This window comes from Ammospiza nelsoni, chromosome 32, assembly GCF_027579445.1.
Source record: "Ammospiza nelsoni isolate bAmmNel1 chromosome 32, bAmmNel1.pri, whole genome shotgun sequence".
Classification (NCBI taxonomy): domain Eukaryota; kingdom Metazoa; phylum Chordata; class Aves; order Passeriformes; family Passerellidae; genus Ammospiza; species Ammospiza nelsoni.
The window spans coordinates 87,235-114,316 of NC_080664.1; the positions used below are offsets into that span (position 1 = coordinate 87,235).

Consider the following 27,082-nt stretch of genomic DNA (forward strand, 5'->3'; position numbering starts at 1 on the left):
GAGAGAAAATGGGGTCCTCAGAGGGAAACTGGGGTGCTCAGAGGGAAATTGGGGTACTCAAAGGGAAATTGAGGTCCTGGGTGAGGAATTTGGGGTCCTATGAGGGAAATTGGGGTCCTGTGAGGGAAATTGGGGTCCTAAGAGGAGAAATTGGGGTCCTAGAAGAGGAAATTTGGGGTCCTGTGAGGGAATTTGGGTGTTGTGAGGGGATTTTGGGGTTCTGGGAGGGTTTTGTCCCCCCAGAATCATCACTCAGGTCCCCGGTGACCCCACCAGGCTCTCCTCAGGCTCCAGCAGCATCCTGGAGAACTTCTGATCCCCGAAGGCGGCGCTGAGGCGGCTCTCGAGGAACCTCTGCAGCTCCAGGATGGACTGAACATCTGCCTTGTCCTAAAACGGGAATTCCTGAGGGGCTGAGCACCCCAAAAACCCCACAAACCCCCAAAAAGGGCCCTGGGGAGCCTCTCAAGGAACCACAGCAGCACCGGGATGGACTGCACATCCGCCTGGTCCTGAGGGGAAAATGGGGATTCCAGAGGGGTTGGGCACCCCAAAAATGTCACAAACACCCCAAAAAACTCCACAAAAGCCTGAAAAAACCCCCAGAAAGGGCCCTGGAGGGCAGCGCTGAGGCGGTTCCTCAAGGAACCGCTGCAGCTCCAGGACGGACTGCACATCCACCTGGTCCTGAGGGGAAAAACCCCAAAAACCCCACAAAAACCCCCAAAACCCCACAAAAACCCCAAAAACCCCACAAAAACCCCCAAAACACCCCAAAGACCCCACAAAGAACCCAAAAAGGGCCCCTGGGGCAGCTCTCGAGGAACCTCTGCAGCTCCAGATTGGACTGCACATCCTGAGGGGAAAATGGGAATTCCAGAGGGGCTGGACACCCCAAAAACGTCACAAACAACCCAAAAACACCCCAAAAACCCCACAAACACGCCAAAAACCCCACAAACCCCCAGAAAACCCCACAAAAACCCCACAAAAACCCCCTAGACACCCCAAACACCCCCCAAAGGGCCCCCCAGTTGGCAGACCTCGGTGAGGCGGTGGAACTGGCGCAGCAGGACCCAGCCGTCGCGCGCGAACTCCTGCGGGCTGCGGTACGCCGGGCTCAGCTTCTCCTGCAGCCGCGCCCGCATCAGCGTCAGGTCCATGGCGCCCGCGCCGTCCTGAGGGCGGGCACGGGGTCAGGGGGGCGCGGGGGGCACGTCCTGACCGTGGGCCCACCCACGCTCCAAAACGGGGCAGCTCCCACCCCTGATCCTGATCCCACGCCCTGAGCCTGAACAGGGCAGGTGCCATCCTGATCCCACCCCCCATCCTGATCCCACCCCCCATCTTGATCCCACCCCTGATCCCCCATCTCCCCTCCTGCTCACCAGGGCAGCTGATCCCACCCGTTTCCCCCAGATCACATCCCTGATCCCCCCCATATCCCTCCCCATCTCCCTCCAATCCCACCCCAGATCCCCCCCAATCCCTCCCCATCTCCCCCCGATCCCACCCCATCTCCCCCCGATCCCACCCCAGATCCCCCCCAATCCCTCCCCGTCTCCCTCCAATCCCACACCAGATCCCCCCCGATCCCACCCCAGATCCCCCCCAATCCCTCCCCGTCTCCCTCCAATCCCACACCAGATCCCCCCCGATCCCACCCCAGATCCCCCCCAATCCCTCCCCGTCTCCCTCCAATCCCACACCAGATCCCCCCCGATCCCACCCCAGATCCCCCCATTCCCCCGGCGCTCACGGCGGAGCTGCAGAGGCGCTGCAGGGGCCGCCAGGGCTCGTGGCACAGCAGCTCCAGCAGCACGAACTCGCAGCGCTGCGGGAACGGCATCGGGGTCAGGGATGGCATCCAGAGGGAGGAGATCCCAGGGGATCCCCTGGGATCAGATCAGCCCAGGGGATCCCCCAGGATCAGCACAGAGGGATCAGGAATGGGGGATCAGCCCAGAGGGATCAGCCCAGAGGGAGCAGGGGGTCACAGGATCAGCCCAGCAGGATCAGCCCAGCGGGATCAGCCCAGAGGGATCAGCCCAGAGGGATCAGGGGGTCACAGGATCAGCCCAGTGGGATCAGCCCAGTGGGATCAGCCCAGTGGGATCAGCCCAGTGGGATCAGCCCAGAGGAATCAGCCCAGAGGGATCCCTCGGGATTGGCCCAGCGGGATCAGCCCAGTGGGATCAGCCCAGCGGGATCAGCCCAGAGGGGTCGGCACAGAGGGATCAGCCCAGAGGGATCAGCCCAGTGGGATCCTCAGGATCGGGATTGGGATCAGCCCAGTGGGATCAGCCCCGGGATTGGGATCAGGGATCAGCCCAGCGGGATCAGCACAGTGGGATCAGCCCAGAGTGATCCTCGGGATCAGGATCAGCCCAGCAGGATCAGCCCAGAGGGATCAGTTCAGTGGGATCAGCCCAGCAGGATCAGCCCCAGGATTGGGATCAGGGATCAGCCCAGGGAGATCAGCCCAGTGGGATCAGCCCGGCCTCACCTGCTGGTCCTGGGGGCTCAGTTTCACCGGGGGGCCCTGCTCAGGATCCGGCTCCGGCTCCGGCAGGGGAGGGGGCAGCTCCTGGCACAGCAAACACGTCCACTCGGGGCTGCGGGATCGGGAATGGGATCAGGAACGGGGGATCAGGAACGGGGGATCGGGAATGGGGGATCGGGAATGGGATCAGGAATGGGGGATCAGGAACGGGGGATCGAGAACGGGGGATTGGGAACGGGGGATCGGGAATGGGGGATCAGGAACGGGGGATCGAGAACGGGGGATTGGGAACGGGGGATCGGGAATGGGGGATCGGGAATGGGATCAGGAATGGGGGATCAGGAACGGGGGATCGAGAATGGGGGATCGGGAATGGGGGATCGGGAATGGGATCAGGAATGGGGGATCAGGAACGGGGGATCGGGAATGGGGGATTGGGAATGGGGGATCGGGAATGGGATCATGGGGGCAGCTCCTGGCACAGCAAACACGTCCACTCGGGGCTGTGGGATCGGGAATGGGGGATCAGGAACAGGAATGGGGATGCCCAGGGGGCTTGGAGTGGGAACGGGGTCATGGGGGATCAGGGCAGTGGATCCCAGGGACATTGGGGAACTCAGGAGGGTGACACAGTGCAGTGGATCCCAGGCCCAGGGGGTGACAGGGACAGTGGCTCCCAGGGACATTGAGGGGTGACACGGTGCAGGGGATTATGGGGGAGTGACACGGGGTAACGGATCCCAAGGATATTTGGGGGTGACACGGGGCAGCGGATCCTGGGGACATTGGGGGACTCAGGGAGGTTACACGGGGCAGTGGATCCCAGGGACACTGAGGGGTGACACAGGACAGTGGATCCCAGGGACATTTGGGGGACAGTGGGTGACACAGGGCAGTGGATCCCGGGGAGGTGACACGGGGCAGTGGATCCTGGGGACATTGAAGGGTGACACAGGGCAGTGGATCCCAGGTCCCAGGGGATGACACAGGGGAACGGATCCCAGGAATATTGTGGGGTGACACAGGGCAGTGGATCCCAGGGACATTTGGGGGTGACACAGGGCACTGGATCCCCCTGGATCCCGTTGGTGCATCCGTACCTGGGCACGTCGTGCAGGGCGGGCAGGTGGCAGTGCAGGTGGAAGCAGCGCTGGCAGCGGTCACACATCACCACGGCCCCGGCCTGGCCGCACACGCGGCAGCACGAGACCCCAGGGACCCCCACGGGGACACCGGGGACACCCCCGGGGACACCAGGGACCCCCGGGACAGGGGCTGGGTCACCCAGGGCGGGGGGCAGCAGCCCCACGGGTTTGGTGTCCCCAGTGTCACCGGTGTCACCGATGGGCGACTCCTGCTGCTCCTCCTGCAGGGGGGGACACGGTCAGGGACAGGGACAGGGAGGGGGACAAGGACAGGGATGGGGACAGGGGACACACTCAGGGACAGGGTACACTCACCTGGATGGGGAGGGGACAATGGGCACTGGGGAGGGGGCACAGGGGACACTGATCTGGGTGGGGAGGGGACAGGAATGGGGACAGAGACTGAGGACATTCACCTGGGTGGGGAACAGTAGGGACCGGATGGGGACACTGGGGACACTCAGTGGGATGGGGACAAAGGGGATGGGGACAGGGGACACTCACCTGGGTGGGGAGGGGACACAAGGGATGGGGACAGAGACTGGGGACACTCACCCGGGTGGGGAAGGGACAGTGGGCACTGGGAGGGGACACAGGGGACACTCACCTGAGTGGGATGGGGACAAAGGGGACGGGGACAGAGACTGGGGACACTGCCCAGGGTGGGGAGGGGACACAGGTGTCACTCACCTTGACCGGCAGCGCTCCGTGTGGCTGCACCGTCCCCGCCGTCCCTTCTGTCCCTTGAGTCCCTTCTGTCCCTTGAGTCCCCTGTGTCCCCTCATTCCCCGCTGTCCCCGGTGTCCCCGGTGTCCCCGGCGCGCCCTGCTCGATGACGATGAGGCTGAACTCGTGCGCCGAGGGCCCGGGGAAGATGCGGAACACGGGCGGCTGTGCCGGGTCCAGCTCCAGGTCCAGCTCCAGGCGCTCCAGGCTCACCCGGGGCTGCTTGGGGAGCCGGGGGGGGCTGCCCCACACCGAGGGGGGGCCCCTCCTGCGGGGACACCAACGTCACCGGGGCACCCCAAAACCCGGGGGGGGCTGCCCCACACCGAGGGGGCCCCTCCTGTGGGGAAATGGGGTCACACGGGGACCCCAAACCTCAGGGGAGGGATCCTGGGAGATGCTGGGAACATCTGGGGACCCCAAAACCCCTGGGAGCCCCTCCTGGGGACAGCGGGGTCACAGGGGGACCCCAAAACCCCTGGGGGGGATCCTGGGGGACAGTGGGGACACACGGGGACCCCAAAGCTCTGGGGGGGAACCCAGGAGATTGGGGGGCTGGGGGTGCTGGGAGCTCTGGGACAGGGGGACACCAAGGACAGTGACAAGGCTCAGGGACAGGGGGACAAGGGACAGAGACAGGGGGACAGTGACAAGGGTTGGGGGGTGTTGGGGACAAGGGACAGGGACAGGGGGTCCTGGCACAGGAGGACCCCAGGACAGGGGACAGTGACAGGGAGGGACAGGACGGGGAGGGGCTGCAGGTGAGGTGACAAGGGACACAGGGGTGACAGGTGACAAGGGACAGGGGGTGGCAGGGTCACAGGGTGACAAGTGACAAAGGGGTGACAGGTAGCAAGGGACACAGGGGTGACAGGTGACACAGGGGGTGACAAGGGACAGGGGGTGGCAGGGTCCCCTCCCCCCCTCGTTACCGTTTAATGAGCAGCTTCTTAACGAGCTTCTCCTCCCGGGGGGAATGGCCGGGGACCCTCCTGTGGGGACAGGGACAGTGGCACCAGGGGACAGATGGCACCAGGGACAGATGGCACCAGGGACAGATGGCACCAGGGACAGATGGCACCAGGGACAGGGACAGCGGCACCCGGGACAGGGACAGTGGCACCAGGGGACAGGGGACAGCCCCAAATGTCACCATGGGATAGGGATAGGTAGGTGGCACCATGGGACAAGGGACAGATGGCATCAGGGGAGAGGGACAGATGTCACCCCTGGGACAGGGGGCAGGGGACCGTGTCACCATGGGACAGGGGACAGTACGAGGGTGACAAGGAGCAGGGGGGGTCCCAGGGGTGGCAGGGGGTGACAAGGGACAGGGGGTGACAAGGGACAGTGCCCCCCCGTCCCCACTCACGCGCTCCCTGCGGTGACGCCGTTCTCAGGGCTGGTGGCTGGGGACAAATGCCAGTCAGGGACTGCCCAAGGGTCCCCTCTCCTGTCACCTCCCCTGTCCCCAACCTGTGTCCCCATGTCCCCTCCCCTGCCCCATGTCCCCCTCCCATGTCCCCATCCTGTGTCCCCCTCCCATCCCTTCCGTGTCTCTGTCCCCGTGTCCCCATCCTGTGTCCCCCTCCCATGTCTCCCTGTCCCCATCCTGTGTCCCCTCCCCTGTCCCCGTGTCCCCGTGTCCCCTGTCCCCCGTGTCCCCTCACCGCGCTGGGGGCTGGGGGTGGCCGCGGGCTCCAGGGGGGGAGGTGACATCCGGGGGGCAGGTGACACCTGGGGGGGAGGTGACAGCCGGGGGGGGCCCTGCAGGAGCAGCTCCTGGGGCGCGGGGACAACCTGGGGACACGACACGACAGGGAGGGGACATCAGGGGGTGGCACCCGGGAACGTCACCGGGTACACGTGGGGACATCAGGGGGTGGCACCCTGGAATGTCACCGGGTTCAGCAGGGTGGGGTGGGGACAATCACAGGGGAGGTGGGGACATCACAGGGGGGTGGGGACATCACAGGGGGTGGCACCCCCAGAATGTCACCAGGGTACCTGAGAGGACACTGGGGAGGGGTGGGGACATTACAGGGGTTGGGGACAATCACAGGGGGTGGCACCCCTGGAATGTCACCCAGGTACCTGTGGGGACATCAGGGAGGGGTGGGGACATTGGGGACAATTACAGGGGGGTTGGGGACAATCACAGGGGGTGGCACTCCCCAAATGTCACCCCAGGTACCTGTGGGGACACCATGGGATGGGTGGGGACATTGGGGACATCACAGGGGATTGGGGACACCACTGAGGGGGGTGGCACCCCCGGAATGTCACCCCAGGTACCTGTGGGGACATCACAGGGGACACTGGGGACACCGCAGGGGGGCTGGGGACAACGGGGACACCGTGGGATGGCGTCACCCCCCAGTGTCCCCCCTTACCTGCGTGGTGGGGGAGGGGCCGCGGGGGGGGCTCCGCGAGGGGGGGAGGGGCGGCTCCGAGACGATGGCACCTGGGGGGAGGGGAGGGGTCAGGGACACCGGGGCCACCTGACACCCCCGTGTCACTGTCACCCCCTGTCACTGTCACCCCTTGTGTCATTGACAACCCCCTGTCACTGTCACCCCTTGTGTCATTGACACCCCCCTGTGTCATTGACACCCCCGTGTCACTGTCACCCCCCTTATCATTGTCACCCTTGTCACTGTCACCTCTGTGTCATTGTCACCCCCTCCCTGTGTCATTGTCACCCTTGTCACTGTCACCCCCCATGTCATTGTCACCGCCCCGTGTCACTGTCACCCCCCTTGTCATTGTCACCCTTGTCACTGTCACCCCCCTGTCACCCCTTGTCATTTGTCACCCCCTGTCCCCTGTCACCCCCTCTCTCCTGTCCTTTGTCACCCCATGCCCTTGTCCCTTGTGTCTCGTGTCCCCAAGCGTCCCCCCGGTGTCCCCTCAGTGTCCCCAGTGTCCCCATACCGAAGCTCTGGGCGCTCCGGCTCCATCCCTGCAGGTCCCACTGTCCCCAATGTCCCCACTGTCCCCAATGTCCCCACTGTCCCCACTGTCCCCAGTGTCCCCAATGATGTCCCCAGTGTCCCCACTGTCCCCTCAGTGTCCCCCATGTCCCCAATGTCCCCATTCCCCCCAATGCCCCCAATGTCCCCACTGATCCCCATGTTCCCAATGTCACCAGTGTCCCCAGTGATGTCCCCACTGTCCCCAGTGTCCCCAGCGATGTCCCCAGTGTCCCTCACCGAAGCTCTGGGCGCTCCGGCTCCATCCCTGCAGGTCCCACTGGAATTTCAGCTCCCCCTGAGGCTCGGGGGGCTCCAGGGGCACCCCCAGGGCAGCGAGCAGCTGGGCCTGCACCTGGGGACAACGGGGACATTGGGGACACTGGGGGGAATGGGGACATTGGGGACACTGGGGACATTGGGGACATTGAGGACATTGGCACCCCCAGGGCCCTCAACAGCTGGGCCTGCACCTGGGGACACATTGGGGACACTGGGGACATGGGGACACTGGGGAGAGCAGGGACATTGGGGACACCAGGGTCACTGACACTCCCAGGGCAGCGAGCAGCTGGGCCTGCACCTGGGGACACAGTGGGGACACTGGGGACATGGGGACACTGGGGGAATGGGGACACTGGGGACAGTGGGGACAATGGGGACCTTGGCACCCCCAGGGCAGCGAGCAGCTGGGCCTGCACCTGGGGACACATTGGGGACACTGGGGACACATTGGGGACATTGGGGACAACGGGGACACTGGGGACATTGGGGGGAATGGGGACAGTGAGGACACCGGGGGGACACTGGGGACATTGGTGATATTGGGGACACTGGGGACTTTGGGGGGAATGGGGACAATGGGGACATTGAGGACATTGGCACCCCCAGGGCCCTCAACAGCTGGGCCTGCACCTGGGGACACTGGGGACACATTGGGGACAGTGGGGACATCAGAGCCCCTGGGTTCCCTGGGTACATTTTGGGCACATTTTGGGGTATTTTGGGGTCTCTCAGCAGCCTCCTGGAGAGCAGCAGGGCGGTGCTGTGGGGGGAAATGGGGAGAAAATGGGAAAAATGGGGAGAAACGGGGGAAAATGGGAAAAATAGGGAGGAATTGGGAAAAATGGGGGGAAATGGGGGAAAATGCAGAAAAGTGAGGAAAAAAACAGGGAGAAAATGGGGAAAAACAGCAAAATGGGGAGGAATGGGGGAAAATGGGGGGAAATGGGGCAAAACATGGAAAATGGGGAAAAATGGGGAGGAATAGGGAAAATGGGGAGAAGACCGGGAAAATGGGGGGAAATGGGGGGAATGGGGGGAAATGGGGGGATAATGGGGAGGAATGGGGAGGAATGGGGAGGAATGGGGGGAAATGGGGAGGAATGGGGGGAAATGGGGAGGAATAGGGAAAATGGGGGGAAATGGGGGGAATGGGGGGAATGGGGGGAAATGGGGAGGAATGGGGGGAAATGGGGGGAAATGGGGGGATAATGGGGGGAATGGGGGGAATGGGGGGATAATGGGGAGGAATGGGGGGAAATGGGGAGGAATGGGGGGAAATGGGGAGGAATAGGGAAAATGGGGGGAAATGGGGGGAATGGGGGGAATGGGGGGAAATGGGGAGGAATGGGGGGAAATGGGGGGAAATGGGGGGATAATGGGGGGAATGGGGGGAATGGGGGGATAATGGGGAGGAATGGGGGGGAAATGGGGAGGAATGGGGGGAAATGGGGAGGAATAGGGAAAATGGGGGGAAATGGGGAGGAATAGGGAAAATGGGGGGAAATGGGGGGATAATGGGGGGAATGGGGGGAAATGGGGGGAATGGGGGGATAACGGGGAGGAATGGGGGGAAATGGGGAGGAATGGGGGGAAATGGGGAGGAATGGGGGGAAATGGGGGTAATGGGGAAAACGGGGAGAAAACAGTGAGAAAACAGTGAGCAAATGGGGGTGTCTCCATTGTGGGAGCACAGAGTCACAACCACAAAGGCCCCAAGCGTCCCCAAGTGCCACCGTGTCCCTGAGGGGGTGCCCGGGTGTCTCTGGGGTGCATTCTGGGGTCCGGTTGGGGCCCTGCGTGTCCGTGTCTCACCAGCCTCCGGGACAGCAGCAGGGCGGTGCCGTGGCGCCCGTGCAGGGCGCGCTTCCCGAAGCGCAGCGCGTGCTCCTGCAGCCGCCGCAGCCGGCTCAGCTCCCGGCGCTGCCGCTCCAGGCGCTGCCGCCGGCCCTCGGTCACGCGCTGGGGACACCAAGGGGACAATGATTCCTTTAAAACTGTCATCGTTTGGCGTTATTCATTCACGATTACATACCATTTTATTTATAATTATTTGTATTTATTTATAGTTACGTATATTATATATATAATGCCGCTCCAGGCGCTGCCGCCGGCCCTCGGTCACGCGCTGGGGACACCCAGGGGACAGCGATTCCATTAAAATTGTCATTGTTTAGCATTATTCATTCATAATTATGTATCTCCTTATTCATAATTATTTGTATTTATTTATAGTTATTTATATTTTATATAATGCTGCTCCAGGCGCTGCCGCCGGCCCTCGGTCACGCGCTGGGGACACCCAGGGACAGCGATTCCATTAAAACTGTCATCGTTTAGCGTTATTCACTCACAATTACATATCATTTTATTCATAATTATTTGTATTTATTTATAGTTATTTATATTATATATAACGCAGCTAAAAGCGCTGCCGCCGGCCCTCGGTCACACGCTGGGGACACCAAAGGGACAAGCAGTTATTGAAAATTGTCACTTATTTATCATTATTAATTAGTCATTTATCATTATTTAGGTATAATTATATATCATTTTTATTTATAATTATTTATAGTTATTTATATTATATATAATGCCGCTCCAGGCGCTGCCGCCGGCCCTCGGTCACGTGCTGGGGACACCAAAGGGACAATAATTTATAGAAAATTATAATTTATTTATCATTAGTTTTTATTATTACAATATATTGATAACTAACATTTATGTTTATAATTATTTAGTCCAATTTTTTATAATTTCTTTCATAATTTTATATATATATATATAAATGAATAAACCTTGGGCATTTATTAATTTGGGTTTCTGGCTGAGTTTTTATAACACCAGTGTCATCATGGCACTGACACTCAGGGGACACTCAGGGGACACTTAGGGGAAGATTTTCGTCAGAAAAATAAAACTTTTGCCATTTATTAGTTTGGATTTCCTAATGATCGTTAATACCAGCAGTGTCACCATGGCACCGACACTGTGACACTGAGGGGACACTGACTGTGACACTCGGGGACACTCGGGGACACTCGGGGGACAATGGGGACACCCAGGGCTGGTGGCATTCTCACCTGCACGTCCCCCATGAGGACCTTGGCGCGTTTGTTGAGCTCCCTCATGGCCTGGAGGACAGCGAGCTTCACCTCCACCTGCAGCTGCTTCTGCGTGTCCGATATGTGACGGGACCTGGGGACATGGGGACATGGGGACATGGGGGACATGGGGACATTGGGGACATGGGGGACACTGGGGACATTGGGGGACACTGGGGACATTGGGGACATTGGGGACACTGGGGACATGGAGTGTGCCCAGCTTCACCTCCACCTGCAGCTGCTTCTGCGCGTCCGATATGTGACGGGACCTGGGGACATGGGGACATGGGGACATTGGGGACACTCAGGGGACAGGGAGGGACACACAGGGGACACTCAGGGACACTCAGGGACAGGCAGGGACACTGAAGACACTCTGGGGACATTGGGGACAGTCATGGGACACTCAGGGGACACTTAGGGACATGGAGGTGACACTGGGGACATTCAGGGGACATTGGGACACTGAGGACACTCAGGGGACACTGGGGACATTCAGGGACACACAAGGACACTCAGGGGACAGTGACACACAGGTGACACACAATGACACTCAGGTGACACTCAGGTGACACTCAGGGGACATTTGGGGACACTGACCAGGCGTGCAGGCGGGCGCTGCAGCGCTGCACCTCGCCGTGTTTGTCAGGGACACTCAGTGACACTCAGTGACACACAGGGGATAGGAAGGTGACACAATGACACAATGACACAGTGACACACAGTGACACTCAGGTGACACTCAGGTGACACTCAGGGGACATTTGGGGACACTGACCAGGCATGCAGGCGGGCGCTGCAGCGCTGCACCTCGCCGTGTTTGTCAAGGACACTCAGTGACACTCAGTGACACACAGGGGATAGGAAGGTGACACAATGACACAGTGACACACAGTGACACACAGTGACACTCAGGTGACACTCAGGGGACATTTGGGGACACTGACCAGGCGTGCAGGCGGGCGCTGCAGCGCTGCACCTCGCCGTGTTTCTCCGCCAGGCGCTGCAGCAGCGCCGACAGCACCGAGCGCTGCTGGACAACGGCCTCGGCCACGGGCTGGGAGCTGGGAAAAATGGGGAAAAATGGGGGGAAATGGGGAAAAATGGGGGGAAATGGGGAGAAATGGGGGGAAATGGGGAGAAATGGGGGGAAATGGGGAAAAATGGGGGGAAACATGGGGAAAAATTGGGGGAAACATGGGGAAAAATTGGGGGAAACAGGGAAAAGTAAGGGGGAAATATGGGGAAAACATGGGGGAAAATGGCAGAAAATAGAGGAAAAGTAAGAGGAAAAGTATGGTGGAAAAATGGGGGGTAATGGGGAAAACATTGGGGAAAAAAAGGGGGAAAATGGGGAAAACATGGGGGAAATGGTGGGAAAATGGGGCAAAATGGAGGGAAACGGGGGAAGTGGGGATGAATAGGGAAAAATGAGACAAAAATGGAGAAGAAAATGAGGAAAAAGGGGCAGAGGGGAAAGAGGGGGGAAAGAGCAGGAAAAGGGGAAAGGGACAGAAAGGGAGGAGAAAAAGGGGAGGAAAAGAGGGAGAAAATTAAAAAGGAAAAGAGGGGAAAAGGAAAAATGGGAAGATAAAAAGGGAGAAAAGAAAAAGGGGAAAATAAAAAGGGAGAAATAGTGGGGGAAAGGGAAAAGGGGGGAAATGAAAAATGGGAAAAGGAAAAATAGGAAAAAAGGAAAAGGAAAAAGGGGAAAGGGTAAAAAGGGAAAATAAAAAGGGAGGAAAGGTGGGAAAAGGAAAAAGGGGGGAATTAAAAAGGGGGAAAAAGAAAAAGGGGAAAAGGAAAAAGGGGAAAAGGAAAAAGGGGAAAAGGAGGGGAAAACGAAAAAGGGGGAAAGGAAAAATAGAAAAAAAAGGAAAAGGAAAACGGGGACAAGGAAAAATAGGAAGAAAAGGAAAAAGGGGGAAAAGGGAAAATTGGAGAAAATTAAAAAGGGAGAAAAGGAAAAAGGAGAAAAGGAAAAAAAGGACAAAGGGGAAAAGGGAAAATGGGGAAAGGAAGAGAAAATGAAAAAGGGGAAAAGAAAAAAAGAAAAGGAATAACAGGAAAAAAGGAAAAGGAAAAATAGGAAAAAAAAAGAAAATAAAAAAGGGGGAAAGGGAAAATGGGAAAAGGAAAAATGAGGAAAATTAAAAAGGGGAAAAGGAAAAATGAGGAAAAGGAAAAATAGGAAAAATAAAATTGGGAAAAGGGAGCAGAAAAAGGGAGGAAAAAGGGGGAGAGAAAAGCAAAATGAAGTTGATTAGTTCATTACCCATTAATGGACTAATTAATCCTCATTACGCCTCAATTATCTAATTAGCTCCATGGATGAAGAGGTTTAGTTAATGAGATGCCCCAGGTAACAGATTCTGTCATTTAATCCTTAATTACATTAATTACATTAGTTACATTAGATCTTACCCAACAAAAGCGCTTCTTAATTGATCATTAATGCCATTAATGAGTAAGTAATTAGCTAATTAATAAGGTGATCAAGCTAATTAAAGATGTGCTCAGCTAAGCAATCAAAGCAATTGATTCCCCCAAGTTTGGCCAATTAAAACAGCAAAACCATAAACAGAAATCAATTAAAATTGATTAAAAATCAATTAATTTAAACAATCAGTAATTAAACCAGTCATAGAACCGGTAATAAACTCAATAATAAAACCAGCAACGAAATTACTAATTAATTAACAGCAGTAATTAACCTGCAGGCCAACTCCAGGTGTTTCCCAGTAATTAATCAGCCTCATTCATTAATTAATTACCGTAATTAGCAGTAATTAACATTACTCAGGGGTGCTGTGGGTGCTCCCTCTGGTGGCACTCCCAATTACAGCAATTACAGTATTAATTAATTAGGAGTAATTAATGTTACAGGTGCTGTTGGTGTTCCCTCCAGTGGCACTCCTGGTTACAGTAATTAATTAATTAGCAGTAATTAACGTTAATTACACTCACAGGTGCTGTTGGTGTTCCCTCCAGTGGCAGTCCCAGTTACAACAATGACACTAATTAATTAATTAGCGGTAATTAACACTAATTAACGTTACTCACAGGTGCTGGTGGTGTTCCCTGCAGTGGCACTCCCGGTTACAGTAATTAATTAATTAGCAGTAATTAACATTAATTAGACTCACGGGTGCTGTATGTGCTCCCTGCGGTGGCAGTAATGACGGTAATTCAGTAACTGCAGTAATTAACACTCAGTGGCAGCAGCAATGACACTAATTAATTAATTAGCACTAATTAAGGTTAATTAGACTCACAGGTGGTGGCGGTGCTCCCTCCTGTGGCACTCCCGGTTACAGCAATGCCAGCAATGACAGCAATCAGCACTAATTAACGCTAATTAACACCAATTACACTCACGGGTGGTGGCGGTGCTCCCTCCTGTGGCACTCCCGGTTACAGCAATGCCAGCAATGACAGCAATCAGCACTAATTAGCGCTAATTAACACCAATTACACTCACGGGTGGTGGCGGTGCTCCCTCCTGTGGCACTCCCGGTTACAGCAATGCCAGCAATGACAGCAATCAGCACTAATTAACGCTAATTAACACCAATTACACTCACGGGTGGTGGCGGTGCTCCCTCCTGTGGCACTCCCGGTTACAGCAATGCCAGCAATGACAGCAATCAGCACTAATTAACGCTAATTAACACCAATTACACTCACGGGTGGTGGCGGTGCTCCCTCCTGTGGCACTCCCGGTTACAGCAATGCCAGCAATGACAGCAATCAGCACTAATTAACGCTAATTAACACCAATTACACTCACGGGTGGTGGCGGTGCTCCCTCCTGTGGCACTCCCGGTTACAGCAATGCCAGCAATGACAGCAATCAGCACTAATTAACGCTAATTAACACCAATTACACTCACGGGTGGTGGCGGTGCTCCCTCCTGTGGCACTCCCGGTTACAGCAATGCCAGCAATGACAGCAATCAGCACTAATTAACGCTAATTAACACCAATTACACTCACGGGTGGTGGCGGTGCTCCCTCCTGTGGCACTCCCGGTTACAGCAATGCCAGCAATGACAGCAATCAGCACTAATTAGCGCTAATTAACACCAATTACACTCACGGGTGGTGGCGGTGCTCCCTCCTGTGGCACTCCCGGTTACAGCAATGCCAGCAATGACAGCAATCAGCACTAATTAACGCTAATTAACACCAATTACACTCACGGGTGGTGGCGGTGCTCCCTCCTGTGGCACTCCCCGCAGGTCAGGCTCTCGCAGGAGCTGCAGAACAGCGACAGCGGCTCCCGGGGGTGCGAGCGGCACCAGGACGGCAACGGGGCCGGATCAGCGGGATCAGCGGGATCAGCGGGATCATCGGGAACGGATGGAGAGCCTGGGGAGAGAGGGAATGGGAGAATTGGGATGGGAGAAACTGGAATGGGAATGGGAAAATTGTAAAGGAAGCAAAAATGGCAACAGAAAAAGGAATGGGGGAATGGGGAAAACTGGGAATAGGATCAAGGGAATTCCCATTCCCATTCCCCCATTCCCATTCCCCCATTCTACCATTCCATGTTCCAGTTTCCCTCATTCCCATTCCCATGTTCCCATTCCAATTCCCATATTCCCAATCCCATTCCTCTGCTCCTATTCCTATTCCAAATTTCCCCCATTCCCATTCCCCGTTTCTATTCCTATTTTCCCATCTCCATTCCCATTCCCTTGTTCCCATGTTCCCATTCCAAATACCATTTCCCTGTTCCCATTCCCATTCTCCCATTTCCCATTTCCCTATTCCCCATTGCCACGTTCCTGTTCCCAGTTTCCCCCATTCCATGCTCCCAGTTCCCCTCATTTCCTTTCCCAGTTTCCCCATTCCAATTCCCATTTTCCCAATCCCACTGCCTTTGTTCCCATGTTCCCACTCCCATTCTCCCACTCTCCCATTCCCATTTCCATCCCCCATTCTGAGTTTTCCCCATTCCCCCATTCCCAATTTTCCAGTTTCTCCCATCCCAATTCTCCCATTCCCATTACAGTTCCCATTTTCCTAATCCCATTCCCATGTTCCCATTCCCCCATTTCCAATTTCCAAGTTTTCCCCATTCTAATTGGGAATGGGAATGGGGGAATGGGAAAATGAGGGAATGGGAATGGGGGAATGGGAATGGGAGAATGGGGGAATGGGGGAATGGGAATGGGGAATGGGGGAATGGGGGAATGGGAATGGGGGAATGGGGGAATATGGGAATGGGAATGGGAGAATGGGAATGGGGAATGGGGGAATGGGAGAATGGGAATGGGGGAATGGGGGAATGGGAATGGGGGAATGGGGGAATGGGAATGGGGGAATGGGAATGGGGAATGGGGGAATATGGGAATGGGGGAATGGGAGAATGGGAATGGGAGAATGGGAATGGGGGAATGGGAATGGGGGAATGGGGGAATATGGGAATGGGAATGGGAGAATGGGAATGGGGAATGGGGGAATGGGGGAATGGGAATGGGAATGGGGGAATGGGGGAATGGGAATGGGGGAATGGGAATGGGGAATGGGAGAATGGGAATGGGAGAATGGGAATGGGGGAATGGGAATGGGGGAATGGGGGAATATGGGAATGGGAATGGGGGAATGGGAATGGGAATGGGGGAATGGGAGAATGGGAATGGGGGAATGGGGGAATGGGGGAATGGGAATGGGGGAATGGGGGAATGGGAATGGGAGAATGGGAATGGGGGAATGGGGGAATATGGGAATGGGGAATGGGAGAATGGGAATGGGGAATGGGGGAATATGGGAATGGGGGAATGGGGGAATGGGAATGGGGAATGGGGGAATGGGGAATGGGAATGGGATTGGTCTGGCACCAGGAATGGCACCGAGATGGATCCAGTGACAGGGTCAGCACCTCGTAACAAGGGGTGACACAGTGACACAGGGAGGTGACACAGGGAGGTGGCACAGTGACACAGGGAGGCGGCAATGAGGTGACACTCACCCAGGGGCTGCACTCGGTGCTCCCGGGTGTACCTGACCCTCAGGTGAGCCCCCTCGCAGGTGGCACACAGCCATGGGGACAGCACAGGGTGACACAGGGAGGTAACACAGTGACACAGGGAGGTGACACAGGGAGGTGACACAGAGGGACACAGGGAGGTGGCAATGAGGTGACACAGTGACACAGGGAGGTGACACAGGGAGGTGGCACAGTGACACAGGGAGGCGGCAATGAGGTGACACTCACCCAGGGGCTGCACTCGGTGCTCCCGGGTGTACCTGACCCTCAGGTGAGCCCCCACGCAGGTGGCACACAGCGGCTCCGAGCACTCCAAGCAGAAGCTGGTGGCACTGGCATTGTCCTCACAGCTGGTGCAGCTCTGGGGACAAGGGACAGCTCATTAACCTCCAGGGTTAGTTAGCGCTAATTAGTGTTAATTAGGGTTAATGAGGCCGTACCTGGCTGCTGGCGCTGGGCTGCAGGAACAGGTTGTCCATGATGTCACCCAGGGGACACTGCTGGTGGCACACGGGGCACTCGAACGCTGAGGGGACACACAGGGACACAGAGGGACACAGAGGGGACACACACAGGGACACAGAGGGACACACAGGGACACAGAGGGACACAGAGGGGACACACACAGGGACACAGAGGGACACAGAGGGACACAGAGGGGACACACAGAGGGACACAGAGGGACACAGAGGGACACAGAGGGACACAGAGGGACACACAGGGGACACACACAGGGACAGACAGGGACACGCAGGGACACAGAGGGGACACACACAGGGACAGAGAGGGACACACAGGGACACACAGGGGACACACACAGGGACAGAGAGGGACACACAGGGACACAGAGGGACACAGAGGGGACACACACAGGGACACAGAGGGACACACAGGGACACAGAGGGGACACACAGAGGGGACACACAGAGGGACACAGAGGGACACAGAGGGACACAGAGGGACACACAGGGGACACACACAGGGACAGACAGGGACACGCAGGGACACAGAGGGACACACAGGGACACACAGGGACACACAGGGGACACACACAGGGAGAGAGAGGGACACGCAGGGGATACAGAGGGGACACACAGGTGACACACAGGGACACCCAGGGGACACCCAGGGGACACAGAGGGAACACAGGGACCGACAGGGACACACAGGGGACACACACAGGGGACACCCAGGGACACCCAGGGGACACAAAGGGGACAGACAGGGACACCCAGGGGACACACAGGGACACCCAGGGGACACCCAGGGACAGACAGGGACACACAGGGGACACACAGGGGACACAGTTATTCCATGGTGTCCTTGTCACCTCCACTGCCACCAGGGCCACCAAGGTCACCTCAGGGACGGACAGGGGACAGTGGTGTGCCCAGGGAGGGAACAGTGCAATCTCCCAGTAGCTCCCAGTATCCCCCAGTGGCTCCCATAATTCCCAGTATCTCCCAGTAAGCCCCAGAACTCCCATTGTTCTCAGCGGCTCCCAGTAACCCCCAGTGCTCCCAGTAACCCCCAGTATTCCCAGTATCTCTGAGTATCTCCCAGCGCTCCCAGTAACCCCCAGGCTCTCCCAGTGCTCCCAGTAAGCCCCTGAGCATCCCCCAGTATCCACAGGGCTCCCAGTAACCCTCAGTGCTCCCAGTATCCCCCAGTATCCCCATTAACCCCCACTAACCCCCAGTGTTCCCTGTCTCTCCCAGTAACTCCCAGCATCTCCCAGTGGCTCCCAGCATCTCCCAGTGGCTCCCAGTCTCTCCCAATGCTCCCAGTAACTCCCAGTGTTCCCAGTAACCCTCGGTATCTCCCAGTATTCCCCAGTAACCCCCAGTGCTCCCAGTATCTCCCAGTGCTCCCAGTAACTCAAATAAACCCCAGTGTTCCCAGGCTCTCCCAGTAGCCCCCAGTATCTCCCAGTATCTCCCAGTGTTCCCAGTGTCCCCCAGTATCTCCCAGTGTTCCCAGTATCCCCCAGTAAACCCCAGTATCTCTCAGTATCTCCCAGTGACCCCCAATACCTCCCAGTATCTCCCAGTGACTCCCAGTAGCTCCCAATGCTTCCAGTGCTCCCAGTAAACCCCAGTATATCCCAGTGTTCCCAGTATCTCCCAGTAACTCCCAGTATCCCCCACTGCTCCCATAATTCCCAGTATCTCCCAGTAACCCCCACTGCTCCCACTGTTCCCAGTAACCCTCAGTGCTCCCAGTATCTCCCAGTGCTCCCAGTAACCCCCAGTGTTCCCAGTATCCCCATTAACCCCCAGTATCCCCTCACCGTTCTTGTCCCCGTGCTCGCTGCCGATGCAGCCCCGGCACACGGAGTGCAGGCACGGCAGCAGCCTCGGTTTCCGCTGCGGGCTCAGCCGCTGCCTGCAGGCCCCGCAGAGCTCCAGCAGCCCCAGCGGCTCGGGCAGCTCCGCTCCGCTGGCCCCGGGGCCGCTCCCGAGCGCCGCCGCCACCTCAGGCGCCGCCATGGCGGCCGCGTCCCCCTCACGATGGGCACGGCGTGCTGCTCCCGCCCCCGCACCGCCCCGCGGCCAATCAGCGCCCCCGATGCCTGATTGACGTTTTCGAGAACCAATGGGAGAGCGGGAGGGCGGGGATTAGTGGGGATTGACAGCGCGCTGGAGCAATGGGAGAGGAGAAGGCGGGAAGGAAAGGGCGGGAGGAGGTCTCCGGCGCGTGGAGGCGAATGGGCCAATCAGCGCGCAGAGCGGGAGGAGCTGAGCCAATCAGCGGGCGTAGATCCCTGGGGAAGGAGGGAGCTTCTTGGACTGAGCGGCCAATCGGCATCAGCGCGCGACGAGGAGGCGGGGGCGATGATATGATGGACAGCTGGACAAACCAATGGGGAGCAGAAATGGGGAAGGACTGGGGGTTACTGGGAGCACTGGGAGCTGCTGGGGGTTAATGGTGTCGCTGGGGTTACTGGGAGCACTTCGGGACGTCCCAGAGCTCCCAGTAACCCCCAGTGCTCCCAGTAACCCCCAGTAACCCCCAATGCTCCCAGTACCCCCCAGTGTTCCCAGTATCCCCAGTAACCCTCAGTGCTCCCAGGAACCCCCAGTATTCCCAGTAACTCCCAGTTACTCCCAATTGCTGGGAATTACTGGGAATTACTGGGACTACTGGGGATCACTGGGGGTTACTGGGAGCACTGGGAGATACCGGGACAGAGCTGAGCAGGTGACACAGCCCAGGTGACACAGCACAGGTGACACCCCACAGGTGACACAGCCCAGGTGACACTCCACAGGTGACACAGCCCAGGTGACACCCCACAGGTGACACCACAGGTGACGTCACTTTTAATGTAAAAAACAGCAAAAGAACAGCACCAAGAGTGTCCCTGAACCCCCGGGGTCATTGTCACCATCGAGGGGACAGGAGCGAGGCCGGTCCCACGTCAATCCCCAGCTCTGGGGTCACTCTCAGGTGTCCCTGGGTCCTTCTCCAGGTGGGACACCTCAATCCAGCCCTGCGAGCGCCTCCATGGCCACTCATGGTCCATCTGTCCATCCAATCCCTGCTCTAGAACATTCCGGGGGTCCCATCAGGTCAACGACATCATCACCCTCATTGTCCAACCCTCTGAGCACCTCCATGGCCACTCATGGTCCATCTGTCCATCCAATCATCTCCACGGCCACTCATGGTCCATCCATCCAATCCCCGTGCCCACCAGAGTTCCAGAACATTCCGGGGGTCCATCAGATCAGGATCTGTCCCTGCTCATGGCCCTGCCTGGCCCCCCGGGTTTCCCCCCCGGGTGTCCCCCCCGTCCCCTTCTCCTGTGCCCAGGCAGGTGCCCCCACCCTGCAGAAGCCCCTGGAGATGCCCTCACGCTCCTGCTCCACCCCTCACCCCCAGGCCCTCCCCGCCAGCCCCGCCAGGGGCTGGGACCCCTCCTCAGCTGTGGGAGCGGGGCCAGCGCCCACCACGGCCGGACACGGGCCCGGGGCAGGCTCTGCTGGTGGTCCTGGTGGTGGCCCCGGTGGTGGCCTCAGTGGTTGCTCAGATGGTGGCCCTGGTGGTCCTGATGGTGGCCCTGCTGGTGGTCCTGGTGGTGTTCCTGGTGGTGGCCCCGGTGGCAGTCCAGGTGAAGGTCCTGCTGGTGGCCCTGGTGGTGGCCCTGGTGGTGGCCCCAGTGGTGGTCCTGCTGGCCCTGGTGACCCCAATGGTGGCCCTGGTGACAGTCCCAGTGGTGGCCCTGTTGGTGGCGGTGGTCCTGGTGGCAGCCCAGGTGGTGGCCCTGGTGGCAGTCTAAGCGGTGGCCCTGGTGGCAGTCCCAGTGGCCCTGGTGGCAGTGGTGGCCCCGGTGGCAGCCCTGGTGATGACCTGGTGGCAGTCCTGGTGGCAGTCCCAGTGGTGGCCCTGTTTGCCCTGGTGGCAGTCCCAGTGGTGGCCCCAGCGCCAGCCCAGATGGTGGCCCTGGTGGTGGCTCTGGTGGCAGCCCTAGTGGTGGTCCTGGTGGTAGTCCTGATGGTGGCCCTGGTGGCAGCCCGGTGGTGGCCCTGGTGGCAGCCCAGGTGGCAGTCCGAGTTGTGGCCCTGGTGGCACCCCGGGCGATTGTCCTGGTGACAGTCTCAGTGGTGGCCCTGGTGGCGATCCTGCAGGTGGCCCTGCTGGTGGCCCTGCTGGTGGCCCTGGTGGCAGCCCTGGTGGTGGCCCTGGTGGTGGCCCCAGTGGCATCGCAGATGGTGGTCCTGGCGATGGCCCAGATGGTAGCCCTGGTGGTGGCCCTGGTGACAGCCCAGATGGTGGTCCTGCTGGTGGCCCCAGTGGTGGCCCTGGTGGCGGCCCTGGTGGCAGGCCCAGTGGTGGCCCTGGTGGCAGCCCAGATTGTGGCCCTGGTGATGGCCCTGGTGGCAGTCCCAGTGTCGCTGCTGTCCCTGATGGCGGTCCCAGTGGTGTCCTTGCTGTCCCCATCGCTGTCCCTGTTGCTGTCCCCATTGTCGGTGTCCCGGGTGCCAGTGCCATCGGTGTCCCCGCTGTCCCCGTTGGTGTCCCTGCTGTCCCTGGTGGAGGCCCTGGTTGCAGTCCCATCGGTGCCAGTCCCATCGCCGTCCCCGCTGCTGTCCCCATTGTCAGTGTCCCAGGTGCCAGTGCCATCGGTGTCCCTGCTGTCCCAGGTGCCAGTGCCATCGGTGTCCCTGCTGTCCCAGGTGCCAGTCCCATCACTGTCCCCAGCGTTGTCCCCACTGTTGGTGTCCCTGGTGCCAGTCCCATCACTGTCCCCGCCGCTGTCCCCATTGCTGTCCCCATTGTCGCTGTCCCCATTGCTGTTCCCATTGTCACTGTCCCTGGTGCCAGTCCCATTGGTGTCCCTGCTGTCCCCGTTGCTGCTGTCCCCATTGCTGCTGTCCCCATTGCTGCTGTCCCCATTGCTGCTGTCCCCATTGCTGTCCCCGTTGCTGCTGTCCCCATTGCTGCTGTCCCCATTGCTGCTGTCCCCGTTGCTGCTGTCCCATGGTGTCCCGCGTGCCTCTGAAGCATGGCGCGGGGCGTCCCCATTGCTGTCCCTGTCGCTGTCCCCACTGTTGGTGTCCCAGGTGCCAGTCCCATTGCTGTCCCCATTGCTGTCCCCGTTGGTGTCCCTGGTGGCAGTCCCATTTGTGTCCCCACTGCTGTCCCTGGGCGCGCGGCGGCTGCCGTGTGCCTCTGGAGCGGCGCGCAGTGCGTCCCCGCTGCTGTCCCCATTGCTGTCCCTGTTGGCAGTCCCATCGCTGTCCCTGCTGTCCCCATTGTCGATGTCCCTGGTGGCAGTCCCATCGCTGTCCCCATTGCTGTCCCTGTTGGCAGTCCCATTGCTGTCCCCATCGCTGTCCCCATTGCTGTCCCCATCGCCGTCCCCATCGCTGTCCCCGTTGCTGTCCCTGTTGGCAGTCCCATCACTGTCCCTGCTGTCCCCATTGTCGATGTCCCTGGTGGCAGTCCCATCGCTGTCCCCATCGCCGTCCCCATCGCTGTCCCCGTTGCTGTCCCTGTTGGCAGTCCCATCACTGTCCCTGCTGTCCCCATTGTCGATGTCCCTGGTGGCAGTCCCATCGCTGTCCCCATCGCCGTCCCCATCGCTGTCCCCGTCGCCGTCCCCATCGCTGTCCCCATCCCCGTCGCGCGCTGTCCCACGTGCCGGTTGAGCGCGGCCCGTGGCGCGCAGCCGCGGCGGGCGAGGCGGCGCTCGGGGCGGCGCTCGGGGCGGTGCGTGCGCATGTGCACGTTGAGCGAGCTCTTCTGCGTGAAGCGCTTGCAGCACACGGAGCACTGGAAGGCGCGCACGCCCGTGTGCGTCACCATGTGCTTCAGCAGGTAATCGCGGAGCGAGAAGGAGCGCCAGCACACCGAGCACTGGTGGGGCTTCTCACCTGTGCGGAGAGAAACGGGCACTGTGCTCAGCGTGGGTCAGTACTGGTCAGCGTGGTCAGTGTGGTCAGCGTGGTCAGCGTGGGTCAGTACTGGTCAGTACTGGTCAGCGTGGTCAGCGTGGTCAGCGTGGTCAGTGCGGGTCAGTGTGGGTCAGTACTGGTCAGTGTGGTCAGTGTGGGTCAGTACTGGTCAGTGTGGGTCAGTGTGGGTCAGTGTGGTCAGCGTGGGTCAGTACTGGTCAGTGTGGTCAGTGTGGGTCAGTACTGGTCAGTGTGGTCAGTGTGGGTCAGTACTGGTCAGCGTGGGTCAGTGTGGGTCAGTGTGGTCAGCGTGGGTCAGTACTGGTCAGTGTGGGTCAGTACTGGTCAGTGTGGGTCAGTGTGGGTCAGTACTGGTCAGTGTGGTCAGTGTGGGTCAGTGTGGTCAGCGTGGGTTAGTGTGGTCAGTGTGGTCAGTGTGGGTCAGTGTGGTCAGCGTGGGTTAGTGTGGTCAGTGTGGTCAGTGTGGGTCAGTGTGGTCAGTGTGGGTTAGTACTGGTCAGTGTGGTCAGTGTGGGTCAGTGTGGTCAGCGTGGGTTAGTGTGGTCAGCGTGGTCAGTGTGGTCAGTGTGGTCAGTGTGGTCAGTGTGGGTCAGTGTGGTCAGTGTGGGTTAGTACTGGTCAGTGTGGTCAGTGTGGGTTAGTGTGGTCAGTGTGGGTTAGTGTGGGTTAGTGTGGGTCAGTGTGGTCAGTACTGGTCAGTGTGGTCAGCGTGGGTCAGTGTGGGTCAGTGTGGTCAGCGTGGGTCAGTACTGGTCAGTGTGGGTCAGTACTGGTCAGTGTGGGTCAGTGTGGGTCAGTACTGGTCAGCGTGGTCAGTGTGGTCAGCGTGGTCAGTGTGGGTCAGTGTGGGTCAGTGTGGTCAGCGTGGGTCAGTACTGGTCAGCGTGGGTCAGTGTGGGTCAGTGTGGTCAGCGTGGGTCAGTACTGGTCAGTGTGGGTCAGTACTGGTCAGTGTGGGTCAGTGTGGGTCAGTACTGGTCAGCGTGGTCAGCGTGGTCAGTGTGGTCAGTGTGGTCAGTGTGGTCAGTGTGGTCAGTGTGGGTTAGTGTGGGTTAGTGTGGGTCAGTGTGGTCAGTACTGGTCAGTGTGGTCAGTGTGGGTCAGTGTGGCCAAACTGGGTCAATGTGGGTCAGTGTGGGTCAACATTGGCCAAAGTGGGTCAGTGTGGGTCAATATGGGCCAACTCAGGTCAACGTGGGCCAAACTGGGTTAATGTGGGTAAACACGGGCCAAAATGGTTCAGTGTGGGTCAACAGGGGCCAGACTGGGTCAACACAGGTCAACACGGACTAAAATGGGTCAACGTGGGTCAACATGGGTCAAACTGGATCGGTGTGAGTCAACATGGGCCAACACGGGCCAAAATGGGTTAACACGGGTAAATACAGATCAATACAGGTCAACGCGGGCCAAAATGGGTCAACATTGGTCAACATGGATTGGAACAGATCAACATGGGCCAAAATGGGGCCCTAGGACCCCCAGGTGTGTCCCCATGTCCCAGGTGTGTCTGTGTCTGTCCCCAGGTGTCCCCAGGTGCGCTCACCTGAGTGGATGAACGTGTGCTTGCTGTAGTTCTTGCGGGTGTGTCCCCATGTCCCCAGGTGTGTCCCATGTCCCCAGGTGTGTCCCCATGTCCCCAGGTGTGTCCCCATGTCCCAGGTGTGTCCCCACATCCCCAGGTGTGTCCCCATGTGTGTCCCCATGTCTCCAGGCGTGTCTCCATGTCCCCAGCTGTCCCAGGTGTGTCCCCAGGTGTGTCCCCATGTCCCCAGGTGTGTCCCCAGGTGTGTCCCTGTGTCCCCAGGTGTGTCCCCATGGCCCCAGGTGTATCCCCAGGTGTGCCCCCAGGTGTGTCCCATGTCCCCAGGTGTGTCCCCATGCCCCCAGGTGTGTCCCCAGGTGTGTCCCATGTCCCCAGGTGTGTCCCCATGCCCCCAGGTGTGTCCCCAGGTGTGTCCCCAGGTGTCCCCAGGCGCTCACCTGAGTGGATGAACAGGTGCTTGCTGTAGTTCTTGCGGGAGCTGAAGCTCTTCTGGCAGTGCCCGCACAGGTACGGGGGCGGGGGCTGGGCCCGGCCCCGGGGGGCTCCGGGGGGCGCCGGGGGGGCCCTGAGAGCCCCGCCCACCCCCGGCCCCGCCCACCAGGGCGGCGCCCCGGCCCCGCCCCCGCCGGGCCCCGCCCACGGCGCCTCGGGGGCGGCGATGGCGGCGCCGAAACGCGGCGGGGACGGCGGGGCCCGGGGGGCGCCTTCATCCCCCGCCGCCTCCTCATCCTCCTCCTGGCCATCCTCATCCTCCTCCGGGCGCTCCTCCTCGAGCGGGACGGGCGGCAGGCGCAGCGGCTGGCGCTGCTTGCGGCTGTGCCCGCTGCTGGGCAGCCCTCGGGGCACCTGCGTGGGCAGCGGTGCGGTCAGTTCTCTGGTCAGCGGTGTGGTCAGTTCTGTGGTCAGCGGTGTGGTCAGTTCTCTGGTCAGCGGTGTGGTCAGTTCTGTGGTCAGGGATGGGGTCAGTGGTGTGGACAACGGTGTGGACAGCGGTCTGGTCAGCTCTGCGGTCAGTTCTCCGGTCAGCGGTGTGGCCAGCTTTGTGGTGAGTTCTGTGGACAGTTCTGTGGACAGCGGTGTGGACAGTGGCGTGATCATCTCCGTGCCCATCTCAGTGGTCAGTTGTCTGGTCAGTGGTGTGGCCAGCTCAGTGGCCAGCTCAGTGGTCAGGGATGGGGTCAGTGGTGTGGTCAGTGGTCTGGACAGTGGTCTGGACAGTGGTTTGGCCATCTCTGTGGCCATCTCACTGGTCAGTTCTGTGGTCAGTGGTGTGGCCATCTCCGTGGCAATCTCCGTGGCCACCTCAACAGCCAGCGGTGTGGACAGTGGTGTGACCATCTCCCTGGCCATCTCAGTGGTCAGTTCTCCGGTAAGTGGTGTGCCCATCTCCGTGCCCATCTCCGTGCCCATCTCAGCGGTCAGTGCCGGTGTCAGCAGTGTGGCCACCTCAGTGCCCATCTCCGCAGCCATCTCAGCAGTCAGTTCCTTAGTCAGCGGTGTGCCCATCTCCGTGGTCAGTTCTGTGGCCACTGGTGTGCCCATCTCCGTGCCCACCTTCAAGCTCACCTCAGCGGTCAGTTCAGTGCCCATTTCCGTGCCCACCTCAGCGGTCAGTTCAGTGCCCATCTCCGTGGTCAGTTCTGCGGTCAGTTCAGTGCCCATCTCCGCGCCCATCTCCGTGCCCACCTCCGTGCCCATCCCCGCGCCCATCCCGGCGCTCAGCGCGGGCGCCAGGGGCCGCGCCTGCGCCAGGATCCGGGCGCACTCTCCGATGACGGCCTCGATGCGCAGCACGGCGGCGGCCGTCAGCAGCGGCAGCGCCTCGGAGCGCGGCACCGCCAGGCTGCCGCTGTACAGGAACTCCACCAGCTGGCGCACGGCGGCCGCGGGCACCACGGGCGGCACCTCGATGGCCGAGTGGCCCAGGCTGAGCTTGTCGTGGAAGAAGGGGCTGCCGGCGGCCAGCACGCAGCGGTGGGCGCGCAGCGAGGCGCCGCGGGCGCGCACCGTCACGTCGCAGAAGCGGCCGCGGGCGCGCTGCCCGTCCAGCGCCCGCAGCAGCGAGCGGCTGAAGGTGCGCAGGTGGATGTGGTGCACCGCGTCCGGCATGGCGGCCACGGGGACGGGGGGACAACGGGGGCACGCGGACGGAGGGGATGGTGGGGACGCAGTGGGTAGAGGGGACACTGAGATGGTGGGGATAGAGGGGACACTGGGGGATGGTGGGGACAGACGGACACGGGGGACACTGGGAGGGGACACAGGGACACTGGGAGGGTGAGGACACTGGGGACAGAGGGACACGGGACACTGGGAGGGGACACAGGGATGGTGGGGACACTGGGGACAGAGGGGACAGAGGGACACAGGGATGGTGGGGACAC

The 27,082-nt window shown here is 59.5% G+C and overlaps 1 protein-coding gene across 1 annotated transcript; it reads right to left on the minus strand.

Moving 5' to 3' along the window:
• On the minus strand, positions 1 to 19,219 carry TRIM28 (tripartite motif containing 28). The gene is given in 18 exon segments (XM_059491304.1): positions 1 to 390; positions 1,044 to 1,178; positions 1,760 to 1,834; positions 2,507 to 2,615; positions 3,604 to 3,869; positions 4,339 to 4,642; positions 5,307 to 5,366; positions 5,747 to 5,783; positions 6,045 to 6,174; positions 6,768 to 6,838; positions 7,587 to 7,701; positions 9,444 to 9,590; positions 10,712 to 10,826; positions 11,683 to 11,799; positions 14,938 to 15,064; positions 16,956 to 17,135; positions 17,173 to 17,248; positions 19,004 to 19,219. Coding segments are annotated over 18 exon segments (2,418 nt in total). The 3' UTR covers positions 1 to 252.
• Positions 19,220 to 27,082: the final 7,863 nt, after the last annotated feature.